This window comes from Stenella coeruleoalba (assembly GCF_951394435.1).
Source record: "Stenella coeruleoalba genome assembly, chromosome: 1".
Classification (NCBI taxonomy): Eukaryota; Metazoa; Chordata; class Mammalia; order Artiodactyla; family Delphinidae; genus Stenella; species Stenella coeruleoalba.
In genome coordinates, this window is record NC_137169.1 from 138,756,249 (window position 1) to 138,772,687 (window position 16,439).

The 16,439-nt window shown below is 40.6% G+C and overlaps 1 protein-coding gene across 7 annotated transcripts in view; it reads right to left on the bottom strand.

The window, feature by feature from the left end:
- ESRRG (estrogen related receptor gamma) overlaps nt 1–16,439 on the bottom strand; it is a 588,258-nt gene that overhangs the window by 161,905 nt on the left and 409,914 nt on the right. For 6 of the 7 annotated variants that reach the window (XM_079934775.1, XM_079934777.1, XM_079934776.1 and 3 more), the window contains one exon: nt 9,842–10,257. In XM_079934775.1, the coding sequence (XP_079790901.1) occupies nt 9,842–10,244 (403 nt within the window). In that variant the 5' untranslated portion in view covers nt 10,245–10,257. The remainder of the gene's footprint in view (nt 1–9,841; nt 10,258–16,439) is intronic. The other variant, XM_079934779.1, reaches the window with a different exon arrangement.

Consider the following 16,439-nt stretch of genomic DNA (forward strand, 5'->3'; position numbering starts at 1 on the left):
CCTGCCATTCCTCACAACCTGTCTCACAGCTTCCAAAACCTGAATTCTAACAAGTAACAAAGCCTCGGGATTCAAATCATATTGAGACATATACTCCTGCAACTGATTACCCAAAAAAGTGACCCACATTCGCATCAATAGGAACTTTGGACAGCAGAACCCTCATCACTCATTTTTTTTGTTTCCTTTCCTACCTTTAGGGTGAACATTTTAGTGTATCCTAACTGGATTCAGCCAGAACCAATTCTGAATTTATGCGAAGAAGGATCTTATCATGTAATTAACATATGTTAAAGCATGCACTTTGAAAAATATGAAGTGCAACGTATCTTTCCTACTATTTGCGCTCAAGCATTTAATATGATGCTCTGTAGACAGAGGCCATTCTAACAATGTAATTTATTGGTTATTCTCTGAATGAAACAGCATTATTTGTCAGGGCTTGGTTCTGAGTGAGGGAGAACCAAGAGGAAAGAATGAAAGCTATTAGAATGTTAAGAGAGGTACTGATACCTTTTCTTGGGAGTTCATCTTGTCCTCAAAGAACAGCCTCCAGCCTCTTCATCAAAACAGTCATCAGATAATACTAGGGTGACCTGGGTGCAAGTCCAGTTGTCTGTAGGCAAAGTATCAGCCACACCCTAATACCTAAGAAGTCCCATCACAGATGCAAAAATCCACCTAGCTAACAGATAAGAAAGTAAATGGGGTTTTTAAAGAATTAATTGGAACTGATCTATGAAGTCCTTCCGACCTGAGCATGTAAACAACACAAACTTCCTTCTCACCAGTGACTTGCTGGAAGAGCTGGTGTGGAGTGCTGGGAGAGGTTGTGGATTTGACCTTGTGGTAGGTTTTGAGGTTTTGAGGTTGTGGTAGGCTGGGGCAGGCTAGGAAAAGAGAAGTACTCGCCAAGAAATTCCCCGGAGGAAATGGCAATGCACGTACTTCCTTTCCCGTAAGAAAGTGACTTTATCAGGAAGTATGGATGGCACAGATGGATCAGGACATCCAGGTAAGTATGGATGGCACAGGTGGATCTGGACACTGGAACCACAGAGGGCACCAGTTCTCACGCCAGCTCCATCTACAATCAGCACCTGGGAGCCCCTTTCCTTCCTGGCTGCTACTTCTGAGGACCCTGGCTCAGGTAAACCATGGGAAATGGATTTTATTTTCTGAGTACAGAGGGGTTTTTTTTTAAGAAAAAAAAAGCTTACAAAAATTTAGAAAAGAGAGAGAGCATAGCCAAGTATGCATATGTAAAGATAATCCAGAATAACATTCTTATTTTTTTTTGATTCTATAACGTAGGCCGTATCAGAGTAGAGTCAATGGAGAATATACTAATATTACAGATATATTAGAAATTTAGTTAAAGTGTGAAAATAGAACTAAGTTTAAAAAAATTACTAACAAGCTTGTCCTTTTATTAATTGTAATTATTGCACTTTTAAGAATTAGCAATACCACTACATCTTTTTTTAATAAATAAAAATAAGTGCAATATCATTTACCAGAGGATCATAAAATGCATACCACAATTTCTTCCCAACCACTGTGAAATGACAGTAGAAGAGAGGGTCACTTGTTTGGCAAATATATTGCTTAGGAAAGTGAATTGTGTCTGCTTAACTTGACTAATTATTCAATCTCACTAATTTGACAGTGAACTACAGCTGGACTTTTTACCATGGCATAAAAAAGTTTCATTGCAAATTCTTTTCCTCCTTGAATGCCACTGGCATATACCCCTTACATGGGATAGGTTCCTATCTACTGTCACCCAACTGGACAATATACCCTCTCAGGAGGTTAAAATATGTTGATTTTAAATGACTTTCAAAATACAGTAACATAATGCAATGTGTTGAATAAACATGTAAATGATACCGGAGACGCCGGTGTTGCACATGTGAGTTCCTAACATCTAAAGGACAAAAAGAATAGTGGGGATCATTAAATTTTCTTCTCTTTTCTTTTCCCTGATCAAAGACCAACCATGCAATTTAATCTCTGAAAATTAATCACTCTTATTTTATACAACCAAGATCCAACTTTTTGTCAGTGACTCTAAATGTTACTTTATTTTCATTTACATTGATTCTGTTTTCTGATTAGCTGGCTGATACACACATGTGTATGTCATAGTGAACAGTGAAAAGAGGCTAGAAAATTTTAATTCCTGGGGAAAAAATATTCTGAAAACTGAGATAACAGGCTAAAAAAAATCATCACGATAGAGACCTTGCTTTCAATTTAAATAAATGATATGCATGCAAAGCTGTCCAGAAAGTCGTCTGATATGAAAATCCTGGTAGTCATTGTTGCCTACAAGGAAGATGAAATGAGGGTGTTTTAGTCTAGCAGCTACCCAAACTAGGGCCAGCCTTCAAATCTAGCCCTAGCTTTGTTTTGGTATGACCTCAAGCTCAGAGTGGTATCTATATTCTTAAACAGCTTAAAAAATAAAACAAAGCAAAACTGAGTACATGACAGAGAAGGCATATGACCTACAGATCCTAAGATATTTACTATCTGTTTTACTCTCTGGTCCTTTATAGAAGAATTTTGTTACCATTAGCTTTTCAACAACCTGAGAAGTGATGACAATTTAGGCCAATTCCTAAAAGTCAGAACAAACCATGAAAAAGCAATCACTACTCATTTATCCTGAGAAGTGGGTCCACTAAGTCAAAACTGAGAGAGATCAAACTGTAAACTGTGCTGTTTCCTAAAATATCAATTCCCATAATACATATTCTTTACCCACAAAGAAAGTCTGCAATACTAAACTTTACTATTAAAATAAACACTGAAGCTAACAATTAAAATAGCAGGAGAATAATATTTCTCACTGATAACTTGGCAACATTCATGCATTTCAAAAACTCAGACAAAATTGGCATCAAATGCAAGGAAAAGTGGAAAAGTCAATTAAACATAACAAAAGCAAGCTCGGAGTTAAAGCAAATGAGGTTTAGACAATATTTCTTTTCAAAATATCACCTCAATATTTAATTTAATACTGCATCCAAACTGATAATCACTGAGATTCGTTAAGTCAATTCCATATTATTTTGGATTTTAATTTTAGAACTTATTCGTTTTAAAGATGTACAAACCGGGAGAGTGATCTTCTCTAAATGCTATTTAAGTTAAACAGATAATACCTTATTATTTTCCTTGCTAAGGTTCATAAGCTGCACAGACACTCAATTTGTAAGTTATTTCCGCCAGTGCTGCAAATATTCTATTCTGAGACTAAAATAGTACACGGACAGCAAAGAAAATGCTACATCCAGGAAAGGTCCTCTAGGACTACGCCGTCGACTTCAGGAAGGAGTCAACAATTCAGGGTGGGAAACAGCAGACCCACAGACTGTGCCCATTCACCTTTAGCATATGCCTTCCTCCTCTTAATGCCCTATGTTTAAGGTGAGATTTAGGCTCTTATCAGTGTCACCTTTAGACTCAGAGTAGGAGGGCCCCCCACCTGAAAGCCCTGGGCTTTAGAAAGTATCACGGTGCAAGCCCTTCCACAGGCTAAGGAGACAAGCCCCCCTCGTACTGCATGATCCCGAGTACCCAGGACTCCCGAATTCCCAGGATAAACCCCTACAAACCCCGTTCCAGGACCTGCGTGGCCCTCTCCCCTGGGTCGCTCCTCTGGAAGATGGCCTGGGCTGGACCGCAGTGCCGGAGTGCACATTACAAGGCCTGTGCGTGGTCAAGGTGCAGCTGTTAGGAAGGGGTGGATGGGTCTTGGACATGGGGGCAGGGGAGTCCACACTATGTACCAGACATGATGGAAGGCAGAGGGGAAGGAAGGGAAATGGGCTGGGCTGCAAGCTAAAAGCTGGCTCTCCTTCTACTGCCTCTTTCTGACACAAAACTCCCAGGAGTCTAAGAATTAAAAATGCCAAGCTAGCCTCCCAGGCCATTGTGAAGGCACATTTGTCAAGTAAGAGAACAGAACATATTTGACTTAGCAGTTTGTTATCTTAATTTACAAACGCTTACATATTTACATACATAATATGTGGGTGTACACTGTATCAGGTCCCATGAACACTGGCAGTGGACTTGGTTCTTATGATGGTCACTCCTAGATTTCACGCTGCAAAGACATTCTGCTTTTTTATTTCCTGAATCCCACATTCAAAGCTTAATTGGGATATTTCACTCAAGTGATAAGATTCAGGTTCCCTTTCTGATTTACCTAGTTTCCCATCCACAGTCACAGAAAAAAAAACTGATCACCATAAAGCTACATAAAACCAGGGGAATTCCCTGGTGGGCCAGTGGTTAGGACTTGGTGCTTTCACTGCCGAGGGCCTGGGTTCAATCCCTGGTCAGGGAATTAAGATCCCACCAGCCGAGCAGCACAGTCAAAAAACAAAACAAAACAAACTATATAAAACCAATCAAATTTCCAATTGGCCCACCTAAATGCCTTCTAATATAAAAGGGCACTACTGTGAAAAATGGCTACAGGGAGAGAAAGTTTATTATCAGAGCAAAAGGGGGGTAGCTGCGAGCTGAGAAGCTCACAGGTCCTTCTAGTTTAGCATCAAAGACATCTATTTGTCCTAGAGTATTTGAACCACCCAGTGCTTGAATAGCCCAGTCATACTGCCAATAGCAACCAGAGTCAATCAATTATTGAGCCCTTACTATGGGCCAGACTCTTTGATAGTCTCTTCATTTAATCCTTACCACCTGGGGAAGGGAGGCACAGAGAAGTTATGGCTTCTCAGCAGGTAAGCGGCTAAGACTTGGACCTGGTTTTATATGAATCCAAAACCCATGCTAGAATGAATATCTTAAAAAAAATAATCCCCTATTTTAAAAATATCCTTTTTTTTTTTTTTTTTTTTTTGCGGTGCGCGGGTCTCTCACTGTTGTGGTCTCTTCCGCTGCGGAGCACAGGCTCCGGACGCGCAGGCCCAGTGGCCATGGCTTATGGGCCCAGCCACTCCGCGGCATGTGGGATCCTCCCGGACTGGGGCAGGAACGCGTGTCCCCTGCATCGGCAGACGGACTCTCAACCACTGCGCCACCAGGGAAGCCCATAATATCCTCTTTTTAAAAGAGGGGGGGAATGCCATATTTCTAGCACAAGAATGAATGGTTGAAATGGTTATATTAATAAATATATACAATTTATTTTCCATACTCTTATATAGGCATAAAAACTTCAGGGGGTTAGTGTTTTGTGAATTAAATAATGAAACATATATTGACTTTGGGGGGATATAAAGATATTTTCCTTCTCTTACCTCCTTAACAAGAATCCAGGGAAAACTCTTAATGAGAAGGTACCAAAAACAAAACAAACAAACAAAAAAACCCCCACAGAAGTTCCCACTCATTTATGAATTAAGGCCAAACTAGAATTAGAAAAAAAAATCAGAATAACGATATCACACACAAAAACTAATAAGCCTAGAAAACGACAATGAAATCATTGCTGCCATTGTAACCCTGTGGGATGATAGAACAGTCAAAATCCTCTAAAACGTTTTTGGTCAGAAAAAAAAAGAAAAAGAAAAAAGCAAACTAAAACCTTCCAAAACTTTGACTATTACCTAAGTGTTGACCTAATTCAATAGTTTTCCAATGATAACTTAGAAACAGTCAATAAGTAACATATGCCTTTCTGGTTGACTTTCACTGAAATTTATGATGAATTGCCTTTCGCAACTGGAATATCACATTCAGCTTTGAAAAGAACAATTCTCATTACTTTTCGCAAGAGGTGCTCTGGATATATGTTCTTTTGGCTCTAAATTTAAGAAGTATTTTGTCCAACTATTAAAATGTATTACATTTTGGATAACCAATCTTAAGTTATTATAACAAGAAATAAAAATTCTAAAGAGGAAATATTCCCATGACTATGGCTTTGAATATCTATGTCCCTTAGTCAAGTCAATGAGAACAGAACTAGGAAGCCACACTTACCCCCTTGGCCATAGGGGCTATGAGATGGTGGAAAGACTCGTTCTTAAGGGAAGTTGCATAATCCTTTCTCATTCTTCGGTAGAGCTTTAAGGGAGGGAAGGGAAAGACTACCATCGGTCAAGGAGAGTTTGGCCGCAATGCTGTCTCAAGGCATGAGAATGGATTCCATGGTCCCTTCCACATCAGACTAAGCATCTGTGATGATGCAACAGATTCGGCCACTTTCAACACCTTCTGAGTTGAATCGCTATCACTAGTTGGCCAGAGGAAGGAGGGGCTGTTCCAATCTCCCTTACAATTACCACCCTAATTATTACATTACACTTTCACAATTTAATCCCTTTATTTGCCTCACTGCCTTTTTGGGGCTAAGTGAGCACCACGGCACGAGGCCCGCTGATGTAGCTAGCAGGGTAGCAGGGCAGCAGGAGTACCACCCAGCTGCCAGCTACAAGCACAGCCAGGTGGGCAAGCCCAGAGTGCTAATCTGGACAGTGACATGTCTGTCTGCTGCTCAAAACCCTTGAAAGTTGCTGTCTCCAATATGGAGTAGAACGGAGCACTATACATCAATGCCAAGAATCACCCTGTGGTTCACCCTGTGAAGCTTTTGGTAGCATTTCAGCATCCTAAGGAAGAATCAGCGATAGAAGTCCAATTGTTCTATTCCAGGGATCGCCGGTAAGTAACTATTGCACGGCTATTAATAGCTAAGCGATAGGATTTCTTTTCTTTTTTTTTTTTAAACAACTGTCAGGAAATGTTTTCACATAGTTGTCCTATCTTTGGAAAACATACTGAGGACCACGTTGTTTCAATCCCCCCCTCCCAAAACAAAAAACTTTGGTATGCTCTCAAAGCAGGAGACATTTATAGGAGGAATTCACTGCAATCCACAACCCTTTGGGAACCAAGCTTTCGTAAAGTGTTGCTAAGCTGAAACTCAGGCCAGCACAGTGCCAGGCCCACAGTAGGTTTTTAGTCAATATTTGTTGAGTAACTGGGAATGGTTTTCATATTGAGACCATTTTGCTTACACCAGTGTACACAGTATTTGTTAATCTATCCCCAAACACTCCCTTATCTTTGTGTAGTTAGACCCCGAGCTGTGTAAACTGAGTTAACAAAATCAAATTACTAACAGTTTAAATTTGCGATGCTCTGTAGCGTCCATATTCTAATATTGTTGGACGATGGCTGGAAAGAACCCAAAGATTTGAAGTGTGTTTTCATTCTCAAGTTTTGCAATCTAGTAAGTAGGCTGAAGAGATACTTTCAAGTGCCTCAAAGTGAGAGGAAGCTTCGCACACAGATCATTGTTTTTATTTACTCACTTTACATGTGATCTTGTATTTCACTTTATCCAGAAGCATTCCTTGAGGTAGGTATTAACGCCTTCAGTTTATAAATGAGAAGAAAGAAAAGAAAGGTCCAGTGGCTGAAGGATTTTTGTAAGAAAATGCTAATAAAATATGGCTACGATGATCCATTAAATATGAAGATACAGCTGTTAAAATATTTAGGTAATTCATACATACTCCACACTAACTTGGCTTGTGTTCTTCCGTTAAAACTATGAAAGGCCGTGAAAAGATTAGGCTGATAGATCCACTCTATTATGTAAGAGTTATGATACCTTGAACAACTGTGCACTTTAACTCTTTAACTGTGTATTCATCAGCCATACATCAAGGAAGTGATTATGTGATAGATGGCACAAAGGCAATGGGAGATGGTACCACCTGTTCCACTAAGGACAATCACTAAGATCTTCAGTGCTACTGGGTGAAAAGACTTGCCCGCCCACATGCTCTTAAAAGGAAAGGGTAGAAGATTACTCTCTGTGCTCATAAAGGGGTTCAGAATCACCTTTTGTTAAAACATTTAGAAGGAGGAGAGTTTAACAAACATCATCTCCTTTGCACTTTAAAAACCAGTAAGCGTGTCACACAATTATTAAACTGATTTCAGTTATGTCCAACAAGGGACCAGTAGATGAAAAAGAAGAGTTGTCAGCGGTAAATGAGCAGCGACACGGTAACAGAGCTGTGGTTCTCAAACTCGGGTGAGCATCAGAGTTACCTGGAGGGCTTGGCAAAGCACAAATTGCTGGGCTCTCCCCCAGGGATTTTAACGGAGGTAATCTGGGATGAAGGATGGGAATCTGCATTTCTAACAAATTCCCTGGTGATACTGATAGCAGCCACACCTTCAGAAGCACTGTCACAGAACACAGCACGGTAGGGTGCAGTGGTTCTTAACCTTGGCTTTAGATGAAGCATTAACTAGGAAGCTTTCATAAATCCCCGCTTGCCCTGGCTACACCCAAGGCCAATTAATTCTGAATTTGGGGGTATGAGCCTAGGCATCAGTATTTCTTTTTTATGTCTCCAGGTGACTCCAGTGAGCCTGCAAAGTTGAGAACCACTGACATGAGGGAAAACGCACTTATCTCTATAACTGGTTAAGAAGATACATTTTGGGTATTTTTGTTTTGGCCATGCTACGTGGTTTGTGGAATCTCAGTTCCCCGACTAGAGAGTGAACCTGGGCCCTCAGCAGTGAAAGTGTGGAGTCCTAACCACTGGACCGCCAGGACATTCCCAGAAGATACACTTTGTAAACCACGGAGCAGAGCAGAATAGAATCACTGGTGTGCTGGGGATCCTCAATAAACAATGATTCTTTCCTTCCTCTATTTTCTTCAAAAGTGTATCACAAAGGATCTAAACAAGTGAAAAGTAATTTTCTGTAAGAAAAGTAATTTTCTGTAATTATCTATAGCTTTGAAAAGGAGCTGAGTTTTGTATTGTGGATTCCTAGTTTAAAGGGTCACATACAAATTTCAGTCATGTTTTTCTACATTTTTCGGTGGGAAATAATATTGTTATTTATAAATCCGGAGATCTATAAAGGTTTGGGTATGTCTTACATACGTTGGAGGCAGATTTCATATTTTGGTACAGTTTGGAAGCTTTTTCACACCAATTTATTAAAAAGGTGGGGAAAGTACATCCAACCACAGGAAAAGAAGGAAGGGTGTAGAAAATTAAATTTGTTTAGAGAAGTGATTCTCAAAAGTGTAGTTCCTGGACCAGCAACATCGGCATCATCTGAAAATTTGTTAGAAATATAAATTCTCAGACCCCCTACCTGAAACAGATGTAATGAATCAGAAGCTCTGGGAGTGGGTGATCTGCATTTTCACAAGCTCTCCAGGCGGGTTTGATGCACACTCTAGTTTGAAAACCACTGGCCTAAAATAGTTATCATTTTAGCTATACGAAGAACGGAAGAGGTAAAAGCACTATTTATCCAGTGCGCATCGGTTCAGTTGCTATCCAGACCCCCACTGCTCTAATAACAGCTGTGCTCTTTTAAACTCCACCCAAAGCTTATTATCATTCCATCTTTAGAGCTTGATAGTAAACGTGGAATTGATAGGGAACATATGGGGGTGGGGGGGTGGAGTCTATTCTACAAATCCTCCACTATCAATTTTAACCTATTTCTATTTTATACTCAGGATAGAATTAAGAATGCACAACTTGGGCTTCCCTGGTGGTGCCGTGGTTGGGAGTCTGCCTGCCGATGCAGGGGACACGGGTTCGTGCCCCGGTCCGGGAAGATCCCACATGCCGCGGAGCGGCTGGGACCGTGAGCCATGGCCGCTGAGCCTGCGAGTCCGGAGCCTGTGCTCCGCAACGGGAGAGGCCACAGCAGTGAGAGGTCCGCGTACCGCAAAAAAAAAAAAAAAAAAAAAAAAAAAAATGCTCAACTTGACTAACAAGGACCAGAACCACAAAAACCAACCAACCAACCATCACATGAGGCTGGAGGAGGGTGGGTATCGCCAGGTGCAACCCTCACTCACCTTGAATTGTCCTCTTGAAGAATGCCTTGCAGGCTTCACAGGATGCTACCCCATAGTGGTACCCAGATGCGATGTCACCGCACACTAAACACAGTCTCTTGGGCATCGAGTTGAGCATGTATTCGCACTTGGTCTGGGGGTCTTCAACAATGGTGCTGGAGCAGTCATCGTACAGTTTCCGGACAGGCCCACTACCTCCTAGGATAGGAGCAGAAGGGTAGAGAGGTGGCGAGTCAAGTCCGTTCTGATGGCCATTCATGGTTGAACTGTAGCTCCCGCTGGCGTCTGAAGAGCCACCTGGGCTGTGGTGGTTGACGCTGTCCGTCAGGGAGGCCGGGCTGGAGGGTTCCGTCTTGATGAAGGACGAACAGCTGGAATCAATGTGTCGATCTTTGTTTGACATTCTGCAGAGAAGCCTGAGGTTTAGGGAGGTGCAAACAGAGAGAAAGAGGAGAGAGTGTCAAACAGAGATACCAAAATAGGTAGAAACAAAGAGAAGGTGAAAAAATAGAGAAAGTGCAAAAAAAGATCGAAAGGAGAAAAAAAAAGAGAATTCATACATTAAAGACATTGCTCTTTGAGAGTGCTGCCTAAGAACTAAGGACTACACATCATTCTCTAGTCAATATCTCTTGTTCTACAACAAGGTAATCAGCATAAGGGCGTGACAGGGTTACATCAAAGTGCCCAGACAGGCCATAAACAAAAGCTCTAACTGATCCAGTTCCTTTCATTGTACCTTTCTCTTGGAGAACCACTGTCAGTATCTAAATCAACTCTCTAGATTCTAAATTTATCCATGGAAGAGGAGTAATTTGCAAAGTCCATATCACTTCTAAAATTACCCTTATCCTCACTCTACTTTTCTCTTCCATTTTCTGATGTTGCAGTCATTTTATTATGAGCAGAACTAAACTTTTATTGTCAAGGCTGAACAGATGATTCCTCAGCTCTGTAATTACTGTTTGTCAGCACGCTTCCATAAGCATAACTGTGTCTTTTATTGATCTAAGACACACAGGGAATATATCCTCAATCACGTTGCCTCTTTAATTAAATTGCTCTATTTCCTAGACATTTAGCGATACAGAAAGACATCAAGGATAAAATGCTAGCCAATATTTAAGGATTATTTCCTAGAGCCCACAAAACAGTGAAATGATCACCAGTACTGATTAATAAACATGTACATGTGTTTACATGTGTCCGTGTCTGCATGTGCGATTTGCCACTGTTGAAGAGAGGAATCACTAAAAGCCATTTGAGCCTTCAGTATACCTGTGAATCCATAAACCTGATACTTCATATTCAGCAAAGTAAGGATGTATCAAATTTTGCCCTGAAAAAATGAGATTTTCGATGGTCTCTTTTTCTCCCCTTCCTTTGGTCTTTTAACATCATACCTCCTAAAAGGAAATATGATGAAGCATCTAATCTAACAAACTCTCTCTCTTATCTAGAAGAAACAGACTGCCCCTCTTACTTTGTCAGACCCGTAGGTGATTAAATTTCTGAAGAGGTAATTAGATGAAAAGATGTAATTGGTCCTATTTTCTTTCCCGTTCGCCATAGTGCAAAACCCCTTTTAGCCAAGTCTCTAGGAACCTTCTGAGAGCCCACTATACAAAGAAGAGGTGACCGTTGAGAAACAAACTTAGATAATTGCTTCCCGGTGGAAAGTTGATTTATGGGAATCCCACAGGGTAATGGTCATTCACTCGAATTTGGGGGAGTAGTCACAGGATAACCGAAGGGATGCGATTATCTCTTTCACTATAAATCTAATGATATTTTATCACAAATTTCATGCTCTCCTCCGGGTGCCCCCTTCCCCCACTGTTCTGCTACTTTCAAACGAAGAAAAATATGGTTATTTCCTATCAGGGAATGTTCACTGAACGGTTCCGAGAAGGCGGTCTCAAGAGCAAAGCATCCAGAACAAGAAGTTTGCCTCTTACCTAGCAGATTTCCCATCGGAAGTTCTGTGCTGCTTTCTAAAGTAAAGCAAACTCAGGATGTGGAGAGAGCAAACAGGAAGGAGAAATCCACAAAGATAGCTTCTTGCTTTCGCCCACCCACTTGGGTTGTCCTTTCCTCAAGAGCTAGTGAAAGAAAAAATATCCCCCCCTCCAGCCTGAACCAGGCGTCCGCTCCCTCCCGCATCTGCTGCCTTGTTCCGTCACTGTTAATGAGCTCTGTAATTAATAGATCGCTCTCCTTGTCTCCCAGCTTGCACCCTGGGCTAAGCACTTTTCCTCAAGTCAACGTTTGAAAGAAAGCGGGTCGGCACTGACTTACAGCAGCCCTGCAAATTCCTTTTAATTTAAAGCACTTACTCTACCACTTCACTTATTACCTTATAATTACTGGACTGCTCGCACATACATTATGATCTTAGACTACAGTTAGAAGTTATTAGGGTACTAAAACACAGTTGCTCCCCTTTCCTCTCTCTGGCACTGAATTTCTCACAGCCATGACAATTAACTCTTTCGCCATCTGCCTGCGAGGCACCATTTCTTAATCATTTTTTCTTTTTCCCAAGGAGAGTTGCTCTGAGCTGCTTGATCACAAAACTGACCACCCTTTCCCTGGGCCCTCTTTTCTCTCTCTCTCTCTTTTTGGATTGTCTCTGTTCAATTTTATCCCAATTTTCTTTCCCTCGGGCTTTTTCTCATGGACTTCTAAAATGTGCAGAAGTCTTGACTGAGAAACAAGGCGAGGAATCACCCTCCTATTTATGGAAGGGTTATTTGCAAAGTCACCAAATGTTTATGTGTCAAATGCATGTTGTTAAGGTCTTTGAAAAATTGGGTGTCTCCAGCCAGCTGTCTCCTCGAAAATCTCAGCCCCTAACTTTGCAATAATCTGGATGGAAGCAAGAAAATTCAGGAAGTTCAAGTGGTCAGGGAAGCCTTTGGACAGGGGCAATCTCTTCTCCTACACAAGTCTGGCCATTGTAGCTGTAAAGGAAAGTGAACATGCTGGATCAGTGCTGTAGGTTTTACATGTTTCTTCTCAGACATGAACTGCTTCCTTAATGAATACCTTTTTGCCCAGTGGAAATAATAATAGAGTTGCCATTTATCAAGTGCTTACTACATGTCAGGCATTGACCTGAGTACTTTACAAATATTACCTCATTTAATCCCCAAGACAACCTTGTGAGGGAGGTATTACTCTTTAGGAAACAGAGCCTCAGACATCAAACAATTTCCTGAAAGTCATACAGTTTGGAAGTGGAAGAGTCGGGATTTCCACTCAGGGCTGACTCCAAAGTCCAGTGCGGAAATGTCCTGAAGCCAACAGAGAGTTTTTCAAGGTGTTCACTGATGTTTTTTAAATAGCCAAGCAAAGAGGGGTAGTGCTGGCACACACAGAGGCTCTATGACATTCACACTCACCCATGAGTGGAAAAGTGGCTGAAGAAGCCACCACGCTGGCTACAAGGCTACCCTGTTGAGTCACCCTCCCCAGGGTCTGGAGTGACACCGAAACAGAATCTGAAAGAACACAGTTGTCTCCTAATTACTACTTAGCTCATTACACTGAACGTTTCCTAGATACCATTACATTATACCCTAAAACTACAGTGGGTCTTAATTCTCTCCCTCTCTGTCTCTGAAATTCTACAGCTCTATTATTGAAGCCTGAGACATTCACAACTATCTATAAATTCAATTGTCAGCTGGTGGGTTTTATTCTAGACTTCACTTCAACCTAAAATTAGAGGCACTAAAATTCACATTAACTCTAAGAGGAATGTAGTGAATAAGACTTTATTTCAAAAGAACACCTTTTTGTCGGAAAGAGCCATTTTCAAGATGATGGCTTTATCCGGAGCCAAAGAGAGTAAGCCCAATTCCACATAGTGCTGTTAACGCAGAAATTTTAGGTCACGTTGGATTAATAAAAATCTAAACTTAGTTAAGAATTACAAATAGAATAACATGTGTCGGAAAAATGTGGGAAATATTTATTTTAAAGGCTACGTAGAGTTGTTTTTATTTTATTATTTTAAGAGAAATGATGGGAGACACAAGGGAAAAAGAGAAGCAACTTTCTAAACATCTTCTCTGAGTGAACACCCTGAGAATAAACTGAAGGGAGAAATAACCATGTCAAGAATAACATTTATTTTCCATATAAGAAACTAAATTTGAGGGATATAACAGCCTTCCAGAGGCCAGACACATTGCAGTGCTTTAGAAAGTATTTTCAATACAGTTTGAGGTATAGTCTTCTGTATTCTATATATATTCTATTATATATATTATACATATATACATATATATACATTTATATATAAATTCTGATGATCCTGCTTCAACATAGGAACTTCTTGCCCAGCCTTGCCTAAGGGTTAGCAAGAGTAAAATTTATCTTTGGTGTTAGATGCTAATGATCAGGCAAATAAAGCTTCTGGGTTGCTGGACTATTTAAAAATGTAATTTTTGACAGTTGATTAACTGTACGTACAGGTGTTCATGTATAGGGAGAAAGTGACAGACAAAAAGAATAAGAATCAATTAAAGTTGCTGCTGGAGGGGAAAACAAGATCATCTGTAAGTTAATATTCCATTCATATTATAATTATCAAGCTTGTTTTCAGAGAGGCTACCTAGATCCAGGTAAACGTGTGACTATGAGTGAACTGCTGTGAATTTCTGGGCAATGTGTAGGTGTCCAGAGTGGTCTACATTTCCCAGAAGGGACTTAAGCCTACGTTCCATAGGCTTATATATGATTAAATATTATTAATCCTTTCACCAAACTATTGGGTTGCCCAAAACATTCATTCGGTTAGTGAATACGTTGTTCAACAGTTCTTCGTGAAAGTTAAAAATGTGTCTTTTAGTTTCACCTAAACCGGAACAAACGTTTTGGCCAACCCAATAAAAGTTCGTAATACGCAGCTGCATTTCACCTGTTGAATTTTATACCAAACCTGAGTTCATTTGCTACTTTATTTCCCTCCTAAAAAAAGTGGTGCATCAGTGCAACACATGTGTACAGGTCTTCTTTGGCCTTCCTGATTTTAACACCAAAGCAAGATTTTTTGAAATTTTATTATACCTATATTTCAGTGACAGACACTGAAATAGGCTAAATAAATGACAACTAAACAATTCACTAGTTTATTTTCTTCCTTGTCATCCTTAAGGGCCAGAAAAGGTACCCATCATCATTATAAATTCCAAACACTTTATCAATTTATATCTCAAATTTTTACATAACAACAATGGAGCCAGCAAACCTGCGAGTTTACAAATATGAGGAGAGAGAGAGAGAGAAATAAGAAGACAGACTCCTTAGTTCTCTCACTGAATCAGGGAACTTCAGGGTTGGAAAGGAAGGTTATCAAAAGTCCTACTGCTCATAACTTAACCTATCCAAAATAGGAATGAAGCTATAAGGATTGGTCGGTTTTCTACCTGCCGAAATCACCAGATTGAATATTTAAGTATTTTTGTTTCAAAAAATAAGAAGCTTTTATTAGCCTACAGGTTTGGGGTTTTGTTTTAATGCTTTTAGAAGAAAACCTCCGAGACTAAGGCAGCAGCTCCCCGAGGCCCAGGCTTCAAAGCTCACGACCCCAGCAGCTCCGCTGGCAGTCTGAGTTACAACTCCAAGCACGCCACTTTACAATGAGCTTCTTTTTTTTTCTCTCCTGCTTCAACTAATTGCACTCTCGTAAAGTGGCAAAATGTGAATCACTTAGTAACAAAATGGGCACCAGCTGCTATTGTCAAAGAATGGTGATGCTGAAGACAGAGAAAGCAACCGAATGAAGTGTCATGTCAGAAATCAACGGTGCAACGTGTGATTTGAGAAAACATGACTACTTTACAGAGACAGGGTGTCATTACGGCATCACAGTAATACGCTGCTTTGACAACTGCTGGGTCTAACATATCATCATTGCATTAAGGTACACTGGCTTAGTTGGGGAAGGAGGAGAGAGGATTTTTTCTTTTAATAAGAAATATCTTCAGGTCTGCCTGGTTAACCTAACAGAAGGAGACCATTAATTGTAAAGAAGGAATCGTAAATCCTGACCCACACGCCAGAAAGATGAAAACACATGCACACATATGCACACACGCTTAGATATTACTTTAGGTCTTCTTTAATAAACGTGGAGGCCCATCTAATGGAACAGAGGTCTGCATAACATGATCACAGTGATTTAGTGATACCGCTTCTTGATTCTTTGAACAAATAACTTGTGCGTACAGTCTAAAAGACACTTTGCAACTTACTGTCAAGAACCAGAGTAAGCAAACAGCTCCCCACAAAGCTGACGCTTGAGATGTTGACAAGAGATGTAACTAAGTTGTGTGGGAAGCAGGGACCAGCTCCTTCAAGTAACAAATTGGAGCCTCTGTGTAAGCTGAACGCTCTCCCAATTCTGTCAAGGGCCACGTGTGCTACACTAAGCAAAGAAGTTTAGGACAAATAAAAACAGGACACTTGGAACTCATTTCTGGCCAGTCGCTGAAAGCACCCCAGGATTATAATTTCATACCTAGGGCTAAACCATGACCAGGAAGGACCTTGCTGAAACCCTATCTGCTTTTAGGGCTCCAGTGTTCCA